The 13366-nt window shown below is 36.2% G+C and overlaps 1 protein-coding gene across 13 annotated transcripts in view; it reads left to right on the top strand.

Moving 5' to 3' along the window:
* Positions 1-13366, top strand: part of EPB41L2 (erythrocyte membrane protein band 4.1 like 2) — a 191727-nt gene that overhangs the window by 120424 nt on the left and 57937 nt on the right. For all 13 annotated transcript variants that reach the window (XM_036221723.1, XM_036221717.1, XM_036221697.1 and 10 more), the window contains exons 5-6: positions 8121-8163; positions 11946-12021. In XM_036221723.1, the coding sequence (XP_036077616.1) occupies positions 8121-8163; positions 11946-12021 (119 nt within the window). The remainder of the gene's footprint in view (positions 1-8120; positions 8164-11945; positions 12022-13366) is intronic.

Below are 13366 nucleotides of genomic sequence, written 5' to 3'. Positions count from 1 at the left end.
AGAAGGACAGGTGGGACAGTGATACGAGAAGCTATAGACCGGCACCATTCAGTAGACCTTTCCATGACGATGTCATGTTCTAGACCTGTTCTGTCTGGTGTGCTAGCCACTAGCCAGATATGACAATTGAAATATGACCAGTGCACCTGAGGAAGTGAAGTTAAATTTTATTAAATTGTACAAATTTAAATTTAAATAGCCTGTCGAGACTGGTGGCCAGTATGTATAACAGTACAGAGAGTTTACCAGGGGGTTGGGGGTTGACATTTTCTTGGATGGAAAGAACTTTGACTTTGTCTATGGAAAAGCCCACGAAAAGGTTAAGGTTGAAGAGAGAAGAATGCAAGGATGATGGAAGTTTCCATAGTCAAGAGGATAAGCCTTGAATAAAGAGGACGACCTCATTCCAAGTCTGCAAGAAGTAAGATAAGGAGTGGTGCAGTTTTAAATAAATCCAAGTTAAGCAAAGTGCTGTCTAAAATCTCAAAGAGGGTAAAATCACATGCTGAGAGTGACTAGGGTAGTAGTGGGGATCCAGAGATGCAGACTAAGGGCAAGTATGTGGATTGCTGTTGACAGTCCAGCTGAGATTGGAGATCATCACAACTGTATAGTTGTGATGGCTGTAGAATATTGGTGTGTTTTTCTCTAATTGCCATCTACAGTTTGGGTATGATAGTGGAGAGATGAATTATTAAAGGGGTTCCCAGTTTTCTATGTTCAGAGTGGTTATGGTAAGAGGACGAAACTCATGATGCTGATGAGATTGGTAGTGAAGCTGAGTGCTGATTCTTCATAAGTTCACAGGAAGGAAGATATCTGAATCTGAAACGGGCTAATAGGTGGGGAAAAATGGCTAGAGCCAAGGAATGAAAATTCATAGAAGTTGATGGTCAGGTACAGTGGAAATAAATGGATAGAAAACTTAGGAGAGGAGATGATTGCATCTGAGAATGGAATGATAAAGTCTGATGGGGTGGAGAACTCTGTGTGATGACTGGACCAGTTGTTCAACCATGAAAAGAGATGGTTGATAAGGAGAAGGCAAAGTCATTAGGGCAGAGGATATTAAGGTAAGATTACGTATAGGATTCTTATTGACAAAAGAATGCTAATGCTAAACAAAACTCATAATTCTCGTTTACTTTGTAGCTTCACTTATGAAATGCAAGATGGAAGTGCTCACAAATTTAAACATGCACTTTGTGTTCTAGACATGAACTATCGAACATTGGGAGAATAAACAGCAGAGTGTCCTTTCTGAAATATTCACTTTTTAGCAATATAATTATTCATATAAAACCTGTTTGCTTTCATAGCTTTTGTATTATATATTTTTTTATTCCTCTCACTTGTAATAAGATTTCAGTCCTCAAGACATCAGGCAAAAGAACTCTTATTTTTCAAATTTAGATTTGTATGGTGTCCTGTTTTCCTATAGATTAAGCTGTACCAGCTCAGCTTAATCAGTCCTATTTTGTTTGAAACCCATGCAGTTTCAACAGTAGGATATACTTTAGGATACAGGAATTTAAGCTGCTTTCTCTTTCATGCTGAATATTATTTGCATTTATAGAAGTTTCAATCACTTACCATTTCAACATATTATAAAGTAAAGGTGAGGGTAAAGCCGTGGTTATTTGTGTACAGACTTTTCATGGAGAAAAATATCTGAACTTTTTGATTTTCTTGTAATATTCCGTTGTTTTTCTCATTGTTGAGACCTTGGAAGGCTTTCAATTCACTCGAGTATGAAAATCTATCATTCTTAATGTTAGAACTGCATCATATCAAGAACTCTTATGTAAAGTTTACAGTGGAAAATGTTATTAAAATATGCGGAATCAAGCAATATATTACTCTTTTATATATGAAATCCCAAGTCCATAGAATTCTTATGTCTGCATGGAACCATCATTAAGAATTTTGGACTGTCTTTAAAGGGGGAAAAGATTGTTTTGAATTTTTGTTGTTAACAGAGTTTGGCATCTGACCCCAAGATTATAATGTTATTTTGCTTCAAGCCATATTGAAAGAAGAGCTTATTAGAAGTAGTTGATAGTCACAGCTAACTTTTTAAAAATTGATTTAAAGCTCTTGCCTTATAGCCAGAGCATTTCTCCCCAGAAACTAGAACTAAAAGCTCAAATGTTAACATTTTTGTCATATGTAAACTATTCTTTAATAAAATTATGTATTCAATCCAGTTACACCGTATAATACCATAGACAGAAGTTGAATCATGTTCTCCCAGATGTACACCGACTGTTTAACCGTAACATAGAAAGCCTGTAACTTCACACCTAAGCACCAGCATTATAGTAATAGTCTATTAGACCTAATTTAAGCAAAGGTGTAATAAAGGGAATCTGTGTTAGTGCTATAAATTCTTAAGGGAAAATGCAGATTTCAGACACACTTACTCATACTGTTAACATTAAGAAGTGTAGCGTGAGTTTGGTTGAATTTAATTTCTCTCGCCTAGACAAATTGACAAGCACCAAAAATGAGTTAGGAAGGCATGGCTAGGCATTTTGAAAAACTCTTAACTGTGGGATCTCAACATCCAGCCTAAAGGAGAATTAGGCAAGATAGATTTTATTTTGGGGGGTGAGGGGCAGGGTAGCGGGACCCAGAAGGCAGATTCTGTGACTGTATTTTGAGTCGTTGTCTAGGTCTAATGTGGTCAGTGGCTGGCGACAGGCAGCTGCACACTAAGACTGCCAGTGGGATGCTGCTGCTGGTCGATGGGCCTGGCTGCTCACCTTTGTCAGGCGAAGGTGGAATGTATAGATCTTGGTATTGTTTGAAACTGCTATTTAATGTGATGGAAGGATTTTACTTAGATGTGGGAATGTGGAAGCAGTGGCCTTCTCGGGTTTTCTGCAGGATGCCGTCAGCAATTGGACTATTTAGCCAGTGAAGTCTGGGCATATCTACCCGACAGGCCAGTTAAAGACTTGAAAAATGTCTCTCTACACATGACTTTCAGGAAAAGACAGGAATTTACATAATAAGGAATCTGGAGCTCTACTACTCAAAGAGTGGTCCAGGGACCAGTGGCCTTGGCACCACCTAAAAAAGCTTGTTAGAAGTGAAGATTTAATTCCAGGTCCTTGCCCTAGACTGACCAATTTGCAACCTGTTCTTTGACGAGATCTTTAGGTGATATATGCAAACCTTTAAGGTTTGAGAAGCACTGAAATAGGGGATGAGATGTTCTTTTGAGGTGGCAGCAAGGATTATAGGATTAGAAAGTCAGGAAAGCCAAGGGAGTAGAAGACCCTCATAACCCAAAGTGGCTAGTGATTCCAGAAATGTCCCAGTACTCATAGCCACTTAGGTGGGAGTTAGGCCATTCCCATTCTGTTTGGAAATTTGGACCATAAATCTCTGAGGGTTTTCCTAACACTGGTATCCTATAAATATAATGATTCATAATCAAGCTTTTGAATATTTTAGATGTTTCTCTTGTTATTGGATAATTGAGAATCATCTTCATTTTACACTTTTTTTTTTTTTTCCCGAGAACCAGTGTTAAAAATATAGGGAAGTGCAAGAAGACTTAGCTGTTTTGCCCTCAGATTTGTAGTGGATAGAGACTAGGACTAAGAAGCTTCTCTGATAAACTAACAGAAGGACTTATGTGTAAAAACAAAGGCAAACAAAAAAATAGGTGTATAGTTATTTACTTTGCTGTTTAGTTAAAAAAAAATCTATAACTTTTAAGGCAGAGTTTTTTAAAATTTTTAAACATTTTTTTGTGCCATGGATTTCTTTGACAGTCCAATGAATTCTATGGGTCGCTTTTGAGAACAGTGTTTGAATATATAATTGCAAAAAAGTATAAAGGCCTATAAAGAAAGCCATTAAGTAGATAATGTTCTCAAAATGTTAAAGAATTCGGGGTGAAGTAATCATCATTATCTAGTCTCCTACTGTGATTTCAAAATATTGATTAGCATAAATGACATTTCAAGAACTGTAACTACTGTAATTTGATATGGAACTTTTTTTGATTCCTACAAGTGACAAAGCTAAAGGTACTGCTGATATTAACCAGATTTTCTTCTACATTCGTAATTGATGGTAATGCTAATTTTCAGTTCGAAGTTAGTGAAATAAGGATGTAAGATTTTTTCCCCAACCGATTCATAGACTGTCGACTTAATCTTCTAAGATGATTTAATAACACTGACACTCAGGACTACATTTTAATTTTAGTTTACTTCCGTTGGAAACCTGCGATAGGATTCCTTGTAAGTTTTATTAATTTTTTTTTTCCTGATGTTCATTCAGAAGATAAATGCTTACTGAGCTCATACTTTGGGTACAGAGCAGGGATAGGAAGCGGAGGGTGAGGAGGAGGATACCAAATTGAGTGAATGAATGTCCCTGCTCTTACGTAGCTGGCAAAATACTTCACTTCTAAAAAAAACAAGATAGATTTTATTGAAATCGAGCATAGATTTTAGCACTTTTTAGTTTTCCATCGTTGATTATACCTTAAAACTTGGGAAACAGTGAGAAAATTCCTCTCTTGCCTGATCATGAATCGCCTGCAGCTGTCACTTAAAATAGGGATTCTCAGGCCTTTGTCCTCAAGAATGTTTCAGGTGGTATGTTTCAGGTGGGCGATGGGTAAATCTGTCTTTTCCCTATAACAGATGTGCCAGATGGATCCTTATCATTAGGCAAAATTTAGAAAAACTTAGCTAGGTAATACTTTCACATGATAGAGGCATTTGGACTAGTCATGCTTGTAATTATTTTCATGAGAAGCAATTGTGCTATTTCTGTCTTGTCTTCATTTCCAGGAAGAGGCTTTGTAGAAAGGGCTGATATTCGGATAATTTTCTCTAAGGAAAGGGGGTCTGATTTTTATTTCATCTGGCCCATGAATATAGTGACTGTATTTTGTGAACCCAGAGCCTGATTTATTAACTTTTTGTGGATAGAAATGTTTGTATAAATGTTAACTTTTTAAATATATTTAACACATCACCTTTGGAAATATAAAATTATGTGAAGAAGAGATATATAGATATACCAAAAGGTGATAAGCCAATTTAATTTTGTCATTGCAAAAAAAAAACATCTATTAAAGGCACTGGGTAAAGTACTTTGTATAGGTACTTAATTTTCAGGAAGCATTTAAATGAATGATTGGTTGAAAAGAACTACCCCGTGAGGTGGATGTTATGATCCTCATTTTGCAGTTGAGGAAATTGAGGCTTAAAAGCTAAGGAATGAATCCAAGTTTACACAGAGTTGGTGGAAGGCCAGAATTTGACTCCGTGTATTTTTCATTCCAAAGTATATATGTATGCGGCAGTCAAATCTTTTTTTTTTTTTTAAGAGAATAATCTATCATGGTGTGTGCATATGTGCATTTGTTATTCCCCTTTTCCATCTTTTTGAGTCTGCTTCTTGATTCACCCAGCACTCCTCCTTAAGTGTCAAAACCAAGAACTTTTTATTTGGTAAAGAGTTTTATGTCTACCATGTGTAATTGCTGATGCAGATAAGACTTGTATTTCTTTTGAAAGTCACATTAAGTCATTATTTTGTTTTTTACTTATGAATTTAAGACCCTAGGCAGTAAAATTATACCCGCTCATGATCTAAGTACTTACTGGAACTAATTATTCAAATAAAAATAAATCTAATAAAATAATATAATCTGTAGTCTTTTAAGATGACCACAGCATCAGGAGGGAGGAGGAAAGCAATGGGCAGATATTAATCGAGAGGTATGAATTTAGTACCTTGCTGGTTGCCTAAAACTGCCAAATACTGCCAAGGATACAAGTATTATGGTCTGTCCCGGCCCTTGCAAAGTCGTACTGGGGGTGGGGAGACCTCCTTATGCCTTGGTGGGAGTGGTGCTCACTAGTGTGGAAGTGAATGCTCTGGCAGCAAAGGGAAAACCAGGTAAGCAAACGGAAGGAGGCACTTCTGCTGTTTGATCACTTCAGCAAGCTCTGCTCACTTAGTCCTTAGATAGGGGTCTGGAAGAAAAGCCATCGTAAATCTTTTAAAATTGCAGCTGGCATTGTTGTAGAAAGCAGCCCAAGAATGACACTTCAGTCTGAATATGGCTGGGTGGTGCACAGAATCTTGTCACTCATACTCCTGGGTCTGTAAAGCTGTGTGACTCTCTCCACGCTGTGCAGAAACTGTCAGGGAACTTGTACCAAGGGGATTAGTGCTTCGGGTGAGAATGGAAGGTGCCGGATGGCTGGGATGCTGGGTCATTCCAGGGTCGCTGAAGATGATGTCGCTTCCACCATCTTCTTCCTAGAACAGAGAGAGGTCTTCTTTGCTCTTTTGTAGCAGGCATTTGTATCAACTGTCACATGAAGAAACCCAAGATTTGGGAGAGTCTGTCTAGCCCTTTAAGACCAGTACTTTCCCCTATACTCTTCTCTTTTTCTGTGATAATGTTTTTTTTTTTTCTTTTCAATTTGGCACCAGTTGTCTCTAATTCAGTTTTTTTTGCTGTGGTCGTTACTTCCTTGGATGAAATGCCACAACACATTTGACTTCCTTTGCCTCTCCCCCAGCCTCTCCTCCGTCTGGGCTAGAGACTGAATGATGTATTTTTCTCATTTTTGTTCACTCATCATAGCCGGCCATTTGTGAGCCAGCTGTTGTGTGGGACAGCAGCTGCAGGGCAAGGAAGTTGAATGCCAGGCTCTTTTCTGAGGGAAGAATTAGAGCTGCTCCCTAACATTGCACTGGAGGTACCATTAGAAGGGCCCACCGGCTCTTCACATTGAGCCATGCAGCTGGCACACCACTAATAGGAGACTGGATTAAGTTCTGATAGTTCTTTATGGAGAGGTTTGAAGACAACCAGTGTTAGAGTCCTGCTCACCTTGGATCCTTGCTACCCTGAGTGCAGGCAGTGACTGGAGTGGTAAAACCCTCAGGGGTCTATGCAGCTTTGCTTTCAAACCATCCCATTGTTATTACTTTTTAATAGTGTAAATTAACGTTCTGTTGTGCTAATTCAGTATCTTGCTAAGACAGTAGGTTATTTTCTACATAACAATAAACATTTTAGTTGTTTGCTTTATATATCCAAATAACATTTTGTTTAAGTACAGATATTATATAATAAATTATTTTGGATACTTAAAGCGAATGAAATTTATTGTAAAGCCAATTATTTAAATCCGTTTATTGTATCTCAAAAATATACTTGTTCTCTTGTGTTAGTGAAGATAAAGTAAGGTGAACTTTAATAATGACTTAAAAGGATAAGGTGGAGAAGTATAAAAAAGCAAAAAAAAATTTATGTATATTTATATAATTTTTTAGATGGGTGTTTTGACTATAGCTTTGAAAGACAAATATTTAATTTCTTTAAAGTAGGTGATTTGAATCTAGAAGTTCAGTCGTTTTTGCTTTAGGATGTTATGTTGTATTATAGTGGTTTCCTAGAATATTTGTATGTTAGCTTTCTCAAAAGGTAGAGATAAGGGGAAGTGAAAAAAAAGTTCTTAATGGTTGTGACTTCCAGTTTGGAATGAAGTTTTAAGCAGGAAACCCAGGAAGGAAAATTTCTACTCCAATCTGACAGCACTTCTCCAAAGCATTGCACAGTTAGAAAAAGAAAATTTAAGGGGGAGGAAGAGGAGGAGTTGGCTTTAGGAGTTGAGATCATTTTTTATTTTTTTATTGGGTGATACATACTTTTAACCAATAGGTTCTGATTCAGATTTTATTCTTTATGAATTGGAGCTAATTATTCCCCTTGATAAGCCTCATTTTAGTGTCCATGGGGGCTGTTTACTGGTAGTTCTATACAATAAAGACTATATGTAGATATATTATGTCTTGTCATTTGGTTAGATGTTTGATTTCAGATCCCAGAAAAATGAGGCCCAAGAGATTCACCTTAAAAGTCTCTTAATATTTTATTTATAACACATACATTCAAAAATAAATCAATACTTAGCCTAGTGGAATGCTAATAGGTGAAATGTACTTCAAATAGGCCTTTATTAAAATATGTTTGTATTTACATAAGTGTGGGAACTCTAAACTGCTCCATTTTGGACTCTGGAATATTTCTCATGGGTTAATTAACTTTTATTTCCCTCCCCCTGCAGAACTGGCTAGATCCTGCAAAAGAAATAAAGAGACAACTGCGAAGTAAGTATTTAAATAATCATACTTTGAAGTTATTAAGTTAATCTTTACATCTGTCTTTAATAAAATTCATGGGAATGTAAGCTAGAATAATAAGATGGTGATAGAATGATCAACTGTATTTTGCATTTATGTCATATAGGAAGTTAAGGATACTAACAGTATTTTTGTGGAATCATGATTTAATTTTGTGCATGGCTTAAGGACTCCCATACTGGTCCAGGGGTTCTAGACTCATAGTCCTAAGTATTTCCTCATGATGTCTACCACTGTGAAGTATAGCTGACCTTTTTTCTCTGGGATTAAGAATGAAAAGCTGCTTTTCTATAACTTTTATTCTAGGTAAACCTATTACTGTTACTTTGCTTAATTTTGGAAGCGTTTAATTAGTAAGGATATCATCATCTCTGGCCCCAGAGGCTTTTAGATGCAGTTTGTAGATATCCTGGAGTGAGGACTATAGAGAGAGAGAGAAGCTTCCAGAAAAGTCTTTCAGTCCTCTGCGGTCATGGGCTTCCCTACTCCTTTGTTCCACAATCCAAGGCCACTTAAAGTCCTCTTTGAGTCTGGATTTGCTGTTAGTCCTGCTTGGCCTTTTCTTCCATTTCTCGCCATTTGTTCTCATTGTAGACTCCCAAAGTAACTTCAGTGTCCCACCCTGACCAGCTTCAGTTCCCTCTGTGCCTTCTGCCTCTGCTTGTGGCTGGCTTTGTGATTGATATCTGTGCCAAGAAACATCACCACAGAAAAATCTCCAATAGGGCATCGGGATATTTAATTTACTTCAGGGTACGTGATTGATTGAAACAGAAAAGTTAGGGAGCCATTAACAGCTGGAATTTTTACACAGGAGAACAGAATTCTTACCAGCCCTCCTAGACCTTGGGCCCCAAGCTGTCTAGGGAGAAACTTTCCCTGAGTGTCAGCTGCAGAATGTGCTGTCGGTTTCATTTCCATACTTACTATTCCTAATGTCAAAACACTGGAACAAATCTATACTTTCCCTTCTGTTCCTTTCCATCTATCTACCTTCTGTCTCATTTTAGGTTCTCCACATTTTTATTTATTTTTCTTAAGTTATCTTTTTGGTAGTTTTTCTGTCATTTCCTTCTTTCTCTCTCCCTTTTTTAAATTGTGTGTGTGTGTGTGTGTGTGTGTGTGTGTGTGTGTCTTATTTTTCCTCCTTTCTATTTTTGTAGACTCATCTTTCTTTCTCTTTATATCTTTAATTAGATTGACCTTCCCAATTTGCCCAGGACTGAAGAACTGAGGGGTTTCTCGGAATGTGGGATTTTTAGTGCTAAAACTGGAACAGTCCCAGGCAAACTGGGATGGTTGGTTACTGTATCTTTTGACTATTATCCCTGGCTTTCCTGCATCCCTCCCTGCCCCCTGCATTTATCATCTTCATGTTTCACCATATATGTTTGCATCATGATGGAAAAGAAGTGGGGAAAGAAGAGGAGTGATTAGACACAGATACATTATGCTGACATTATGTAAGAAACTGTACCAAAAAGCTTTAGAACTTTTTCCTTTGTCCCTTCTATAGTTATAACATCCTCTCAAAGTACATGAATTCAGAAAGGCGCAGATGCTCGGTTCTTTCATTCTTTCTGAAACCAGACCTGCCGAGTGACCCAAACAGAAGAGAACAGGATAACCTCTGAAACATGATTGATGTCCCATTGAGTTGTTTCCTATGGTTTTGTTTTGGCTTTTGTTTGATTGTTTTTGTGTGCCACTCATTTCAGAGTCATGAAGATTTTTTAATTTTTTGGAAGGCAAGGCTCGCTGATTATGAATCACAGTCTTATGTTTTGATCATTTGTGTAAATTTTTAAAGTTATTTTAGGACTTTTGCCCTTGTGGTTTGGCAAGGGGAATAACAGTAACAAATAGGATTGACTTTTTCAGACTATCGGAGCTCATTCTCTAAGTGGAATCCTGTATTGCCCTGATCATGAAAGAAAGCTGGGGAAATAAAGTGTTGCTGTTGTGTTTTGCCTTTCTGTTTGTGTTGAAGTGGACGAAAGAACTGCATGTTCTATCCTGGCCCAGCTTCTGCTATAATTTATTGTTAGTTAGTGAACAGTTAGTAAAGATAAAAATCAGTCTTTTTTGAGTTACTTTTAACAACTGACTACCTGTTGGTTCCTATGTAAAATTTGCTTTAAAATCTGTATTTTCTCAAATGTACACATATAAGACTATGTAGATGTATGAGACTATATATCTTAGGCTTGCCTATGATTAATATGTAAACAATCCATAGCCAGATGAACTTTATGAATAGCTAGGTAAAAATTATAGTATATAATTAAATTAAAACTTTAGCCTTGTTGGTGCATTTTATCAATGTTACAGTTGGAGATATATCCTAAAATATATATTATGTTAGAAACTTACCCCTGTAGTCGTGTTCAGGGAAGCATGTGCTAGTGTTAATACCTGCAAGCAAGTAAATGTAGATCCATTAGAGAATGATAATCCTGTAATGACTTTGCTTAATTACGGCTTAGTAGTTGCCTAGAAGAAGTACACATGCGTCATGGCCAGCATGATGCTGTGCACCAAGAAACGACATGTCTCTCGGTATTCGGGAAAGTCCTGTATCTCTTTATGGTGTTTTAAGTGTATAAAGCAGAACTGAAATCTGTTTCTTAAATTCAGTAGGATTGGCTTTATTAGAATAATGATATAGTGAACCAAAATCCAGCAAAGGTATTGTGTATTATGTACAGCCACCATTCCATAACTTTTCATTGACTCAGTGTGCTTAAAAAAAAAAAAAAAAAAAAAAAAAAGGATAAAATGGCACATTGAGCAAGAGGATGGAATTCAAGAAATTTATCTTCAAGTGTATAAATCAAAGTAACCATCAGGGCTTCAAATATATATAAAAAATGAAATATCACGCACACATACTTTTTTAAAAAGACAGTTGGAAATACTGTGAACTTTGAGTGCAACTCTGAATTCGGGCCATTGGAATTATTTGGATCCCTTTAGGAAAATAATACCTGCCCTCTCCCCAGAGCCGTGTATATTTTTTGTTGTTGTTAAAGCCATCAAAAGCATGGTATATCTGTTAAATATTAATGTATAAATAGATAAATACATTTTTTAACTTTTAATAGTTCATTTATGACATGATTATTTGCTATGTTCATTCTTTATGACATAGAGCAGCAAAGTATATTATATATGCATATACTCGCACCTACTTTATAAAACTTGGAAAATAACTTTTTTGTCTTAAAGTATTGCGACATTTTACCACTCTCTCCCTTTTTGGGATATCTTTTAACACTACCTTCTAATAGCCCATTAATCATTTCCTGAAGAGCTGTAGAGACCACTCGATCATTATACCCCTTCCCCAACAATGTAAAAATGCTAAAATGCTTTTTTTTAAGGGTAGAGAATATATGGCATCTAGAGATTCTGTGGTTTAATAAATCTTATCTCAGAACCATTATGTGCAGGTTATGTTAAAATTTTTGCTTAATGGATCACCAAACAAAAACATTGTTTGAAATATCAATAAACACATTTAAAAAAAAAAATGAACCTGTTATTTAGTGGAGGGTTATTTATGTAATTGATTTTTAATTTTTTGTTTCGTTTCTGTTTTGTAAGTGGTATTTTCTTTAAAAATGAAATTCTTTAAACTGATTTATAGTGGGACTAATCTGTATGGTTTTAGAACGTTGGGTTTTAAGTTTTTCAAAATAAATGGTTATTCTGTTGATTGGACAAACAATCTTGATATTTAATTACAGATCTTCCTTGGCTATTCACCTTTAATGTGAAGTTTTATCCTCCTGATCCATCTCAATTGACTGAAGATATCACCAGGTACTTGATATTTACATGAAAAATGAACCTTTGCTTATAGCTCTCTTTTATTTGTGTGCCCTGGGAGAATGGTGGTGATTTCAGGATTAAAACCAGAAGATTTTTTCTTGAGTTTTAGAAATTTCCTTGGAAATGCATATTTCAAAATAGTTTGAAATGTGGCCAATTTCAAAATTTTTATTCATTTTTAATTTCCTCATTTATATTTGAGTAATGGAATATTTAAAAAATATTGCTGGCAACTTTCTTATGTTATGCTTTCATAAATCATTGACATTTAATATTTCAGATTTTACTGCTAAGATGGTTTTTATCAGACAGCTATGTGTGCATGTGCACTAGTCTCATATTACAGAAATGATATAAGGGTAGAAAAATTATTTTTAAAAGTTAATTGAACTGTAATTTTTGTGCCCCCCTCAAAAAAAAAAAAAACTAATAAGGTAGGCTTTCTTATGTAAGAATCAATAGCTATTTCATTTCATCTCCTCTGAGACTATAGGATATACAAACGTGCTTAAATTGCAAATAAAAGATTTGATTTAGGAGCAAGAGAGCATTTACTGATTCTCAGAGTGACTGAGTATTTGAATGGTAGCCAAGGAATGTTTTGAATCCACCAGTGCCTTGATATTTTATCCTTGCTCTATTAAACTGGGTACCAGTGATAGGACTCCTTAGCTTTGGTAAGAAGTTCTATAGGATGATTTGTATATATTATTCACATGGCCAAGGAAAAACGTGTTCCAATATATACTTTTAGAAAACTAGAGAGTCTTTGTGGAAGACTGCTTTTGATTGCTGTGGTTCCTAGGTTTGATGCTTTCTGGTGGGCCAGTATTGTTGTCAGACATCAAGTCGTGTAGGTGCTTGAAAGAGTGCATGAGACCACGTAAAAGAGGAACAATTTCTTTCCAAGAATGGATGAATGACAGGTCATTTCTTTTTTTCCCTTTAGTACTTGTTGCTGAATTAGGAGTATACTGATACTAATTAAGTTGTAATTAAATTAGCTTCATCTAGTAGGTAATAAATAGTAGCTTTTGTACCTGCACAGTGAGCGGCTTGGAGCATAAAACTTGACAGCGTGGTGGGTGTAGTAGGCTACAGAGCCTCGCTGCAGGAGTGCCTTTTGAACAATGCAAGTAACTGGGGCTTTGTGACCTAATGTCCCCTCTGTACATACACTCCTCCTTGCAGTAATTTGGGGGATAATAATCCTTCGATGTTTGCAGCTTAGTAAATGCTTTGGTGTTTTTTTTTGTTGTGTTGTGTTTTGTTTTTAAACAGGCCTTGAACAGTCTCGCTGTGCATAGTGGGAGAATGATATAGTCTAGTGAGCTAA

Source organism: Rousettus aegyptiacus, unplaced genomic scaffold (assembly GCF_014176215.1).
Source record: "Rousettus aegyptiacus isolate mRouAeg1 unplaced genomic scaffold, mRouAeg1.p scaffold_m13_p_1, whole genome shotgun sequence".
NCBI lineage: Eukaryota > Metazoa > Chordata > Mammalia > Chiroptera > Pteropodidae > Rousettus > Rousettus aegyptiacus.
The sequence above is the reverse complement of the archived record's forward strand: the minus strand, read 5'-3'. Positions and strand labels throughout refer to the sequence as shown.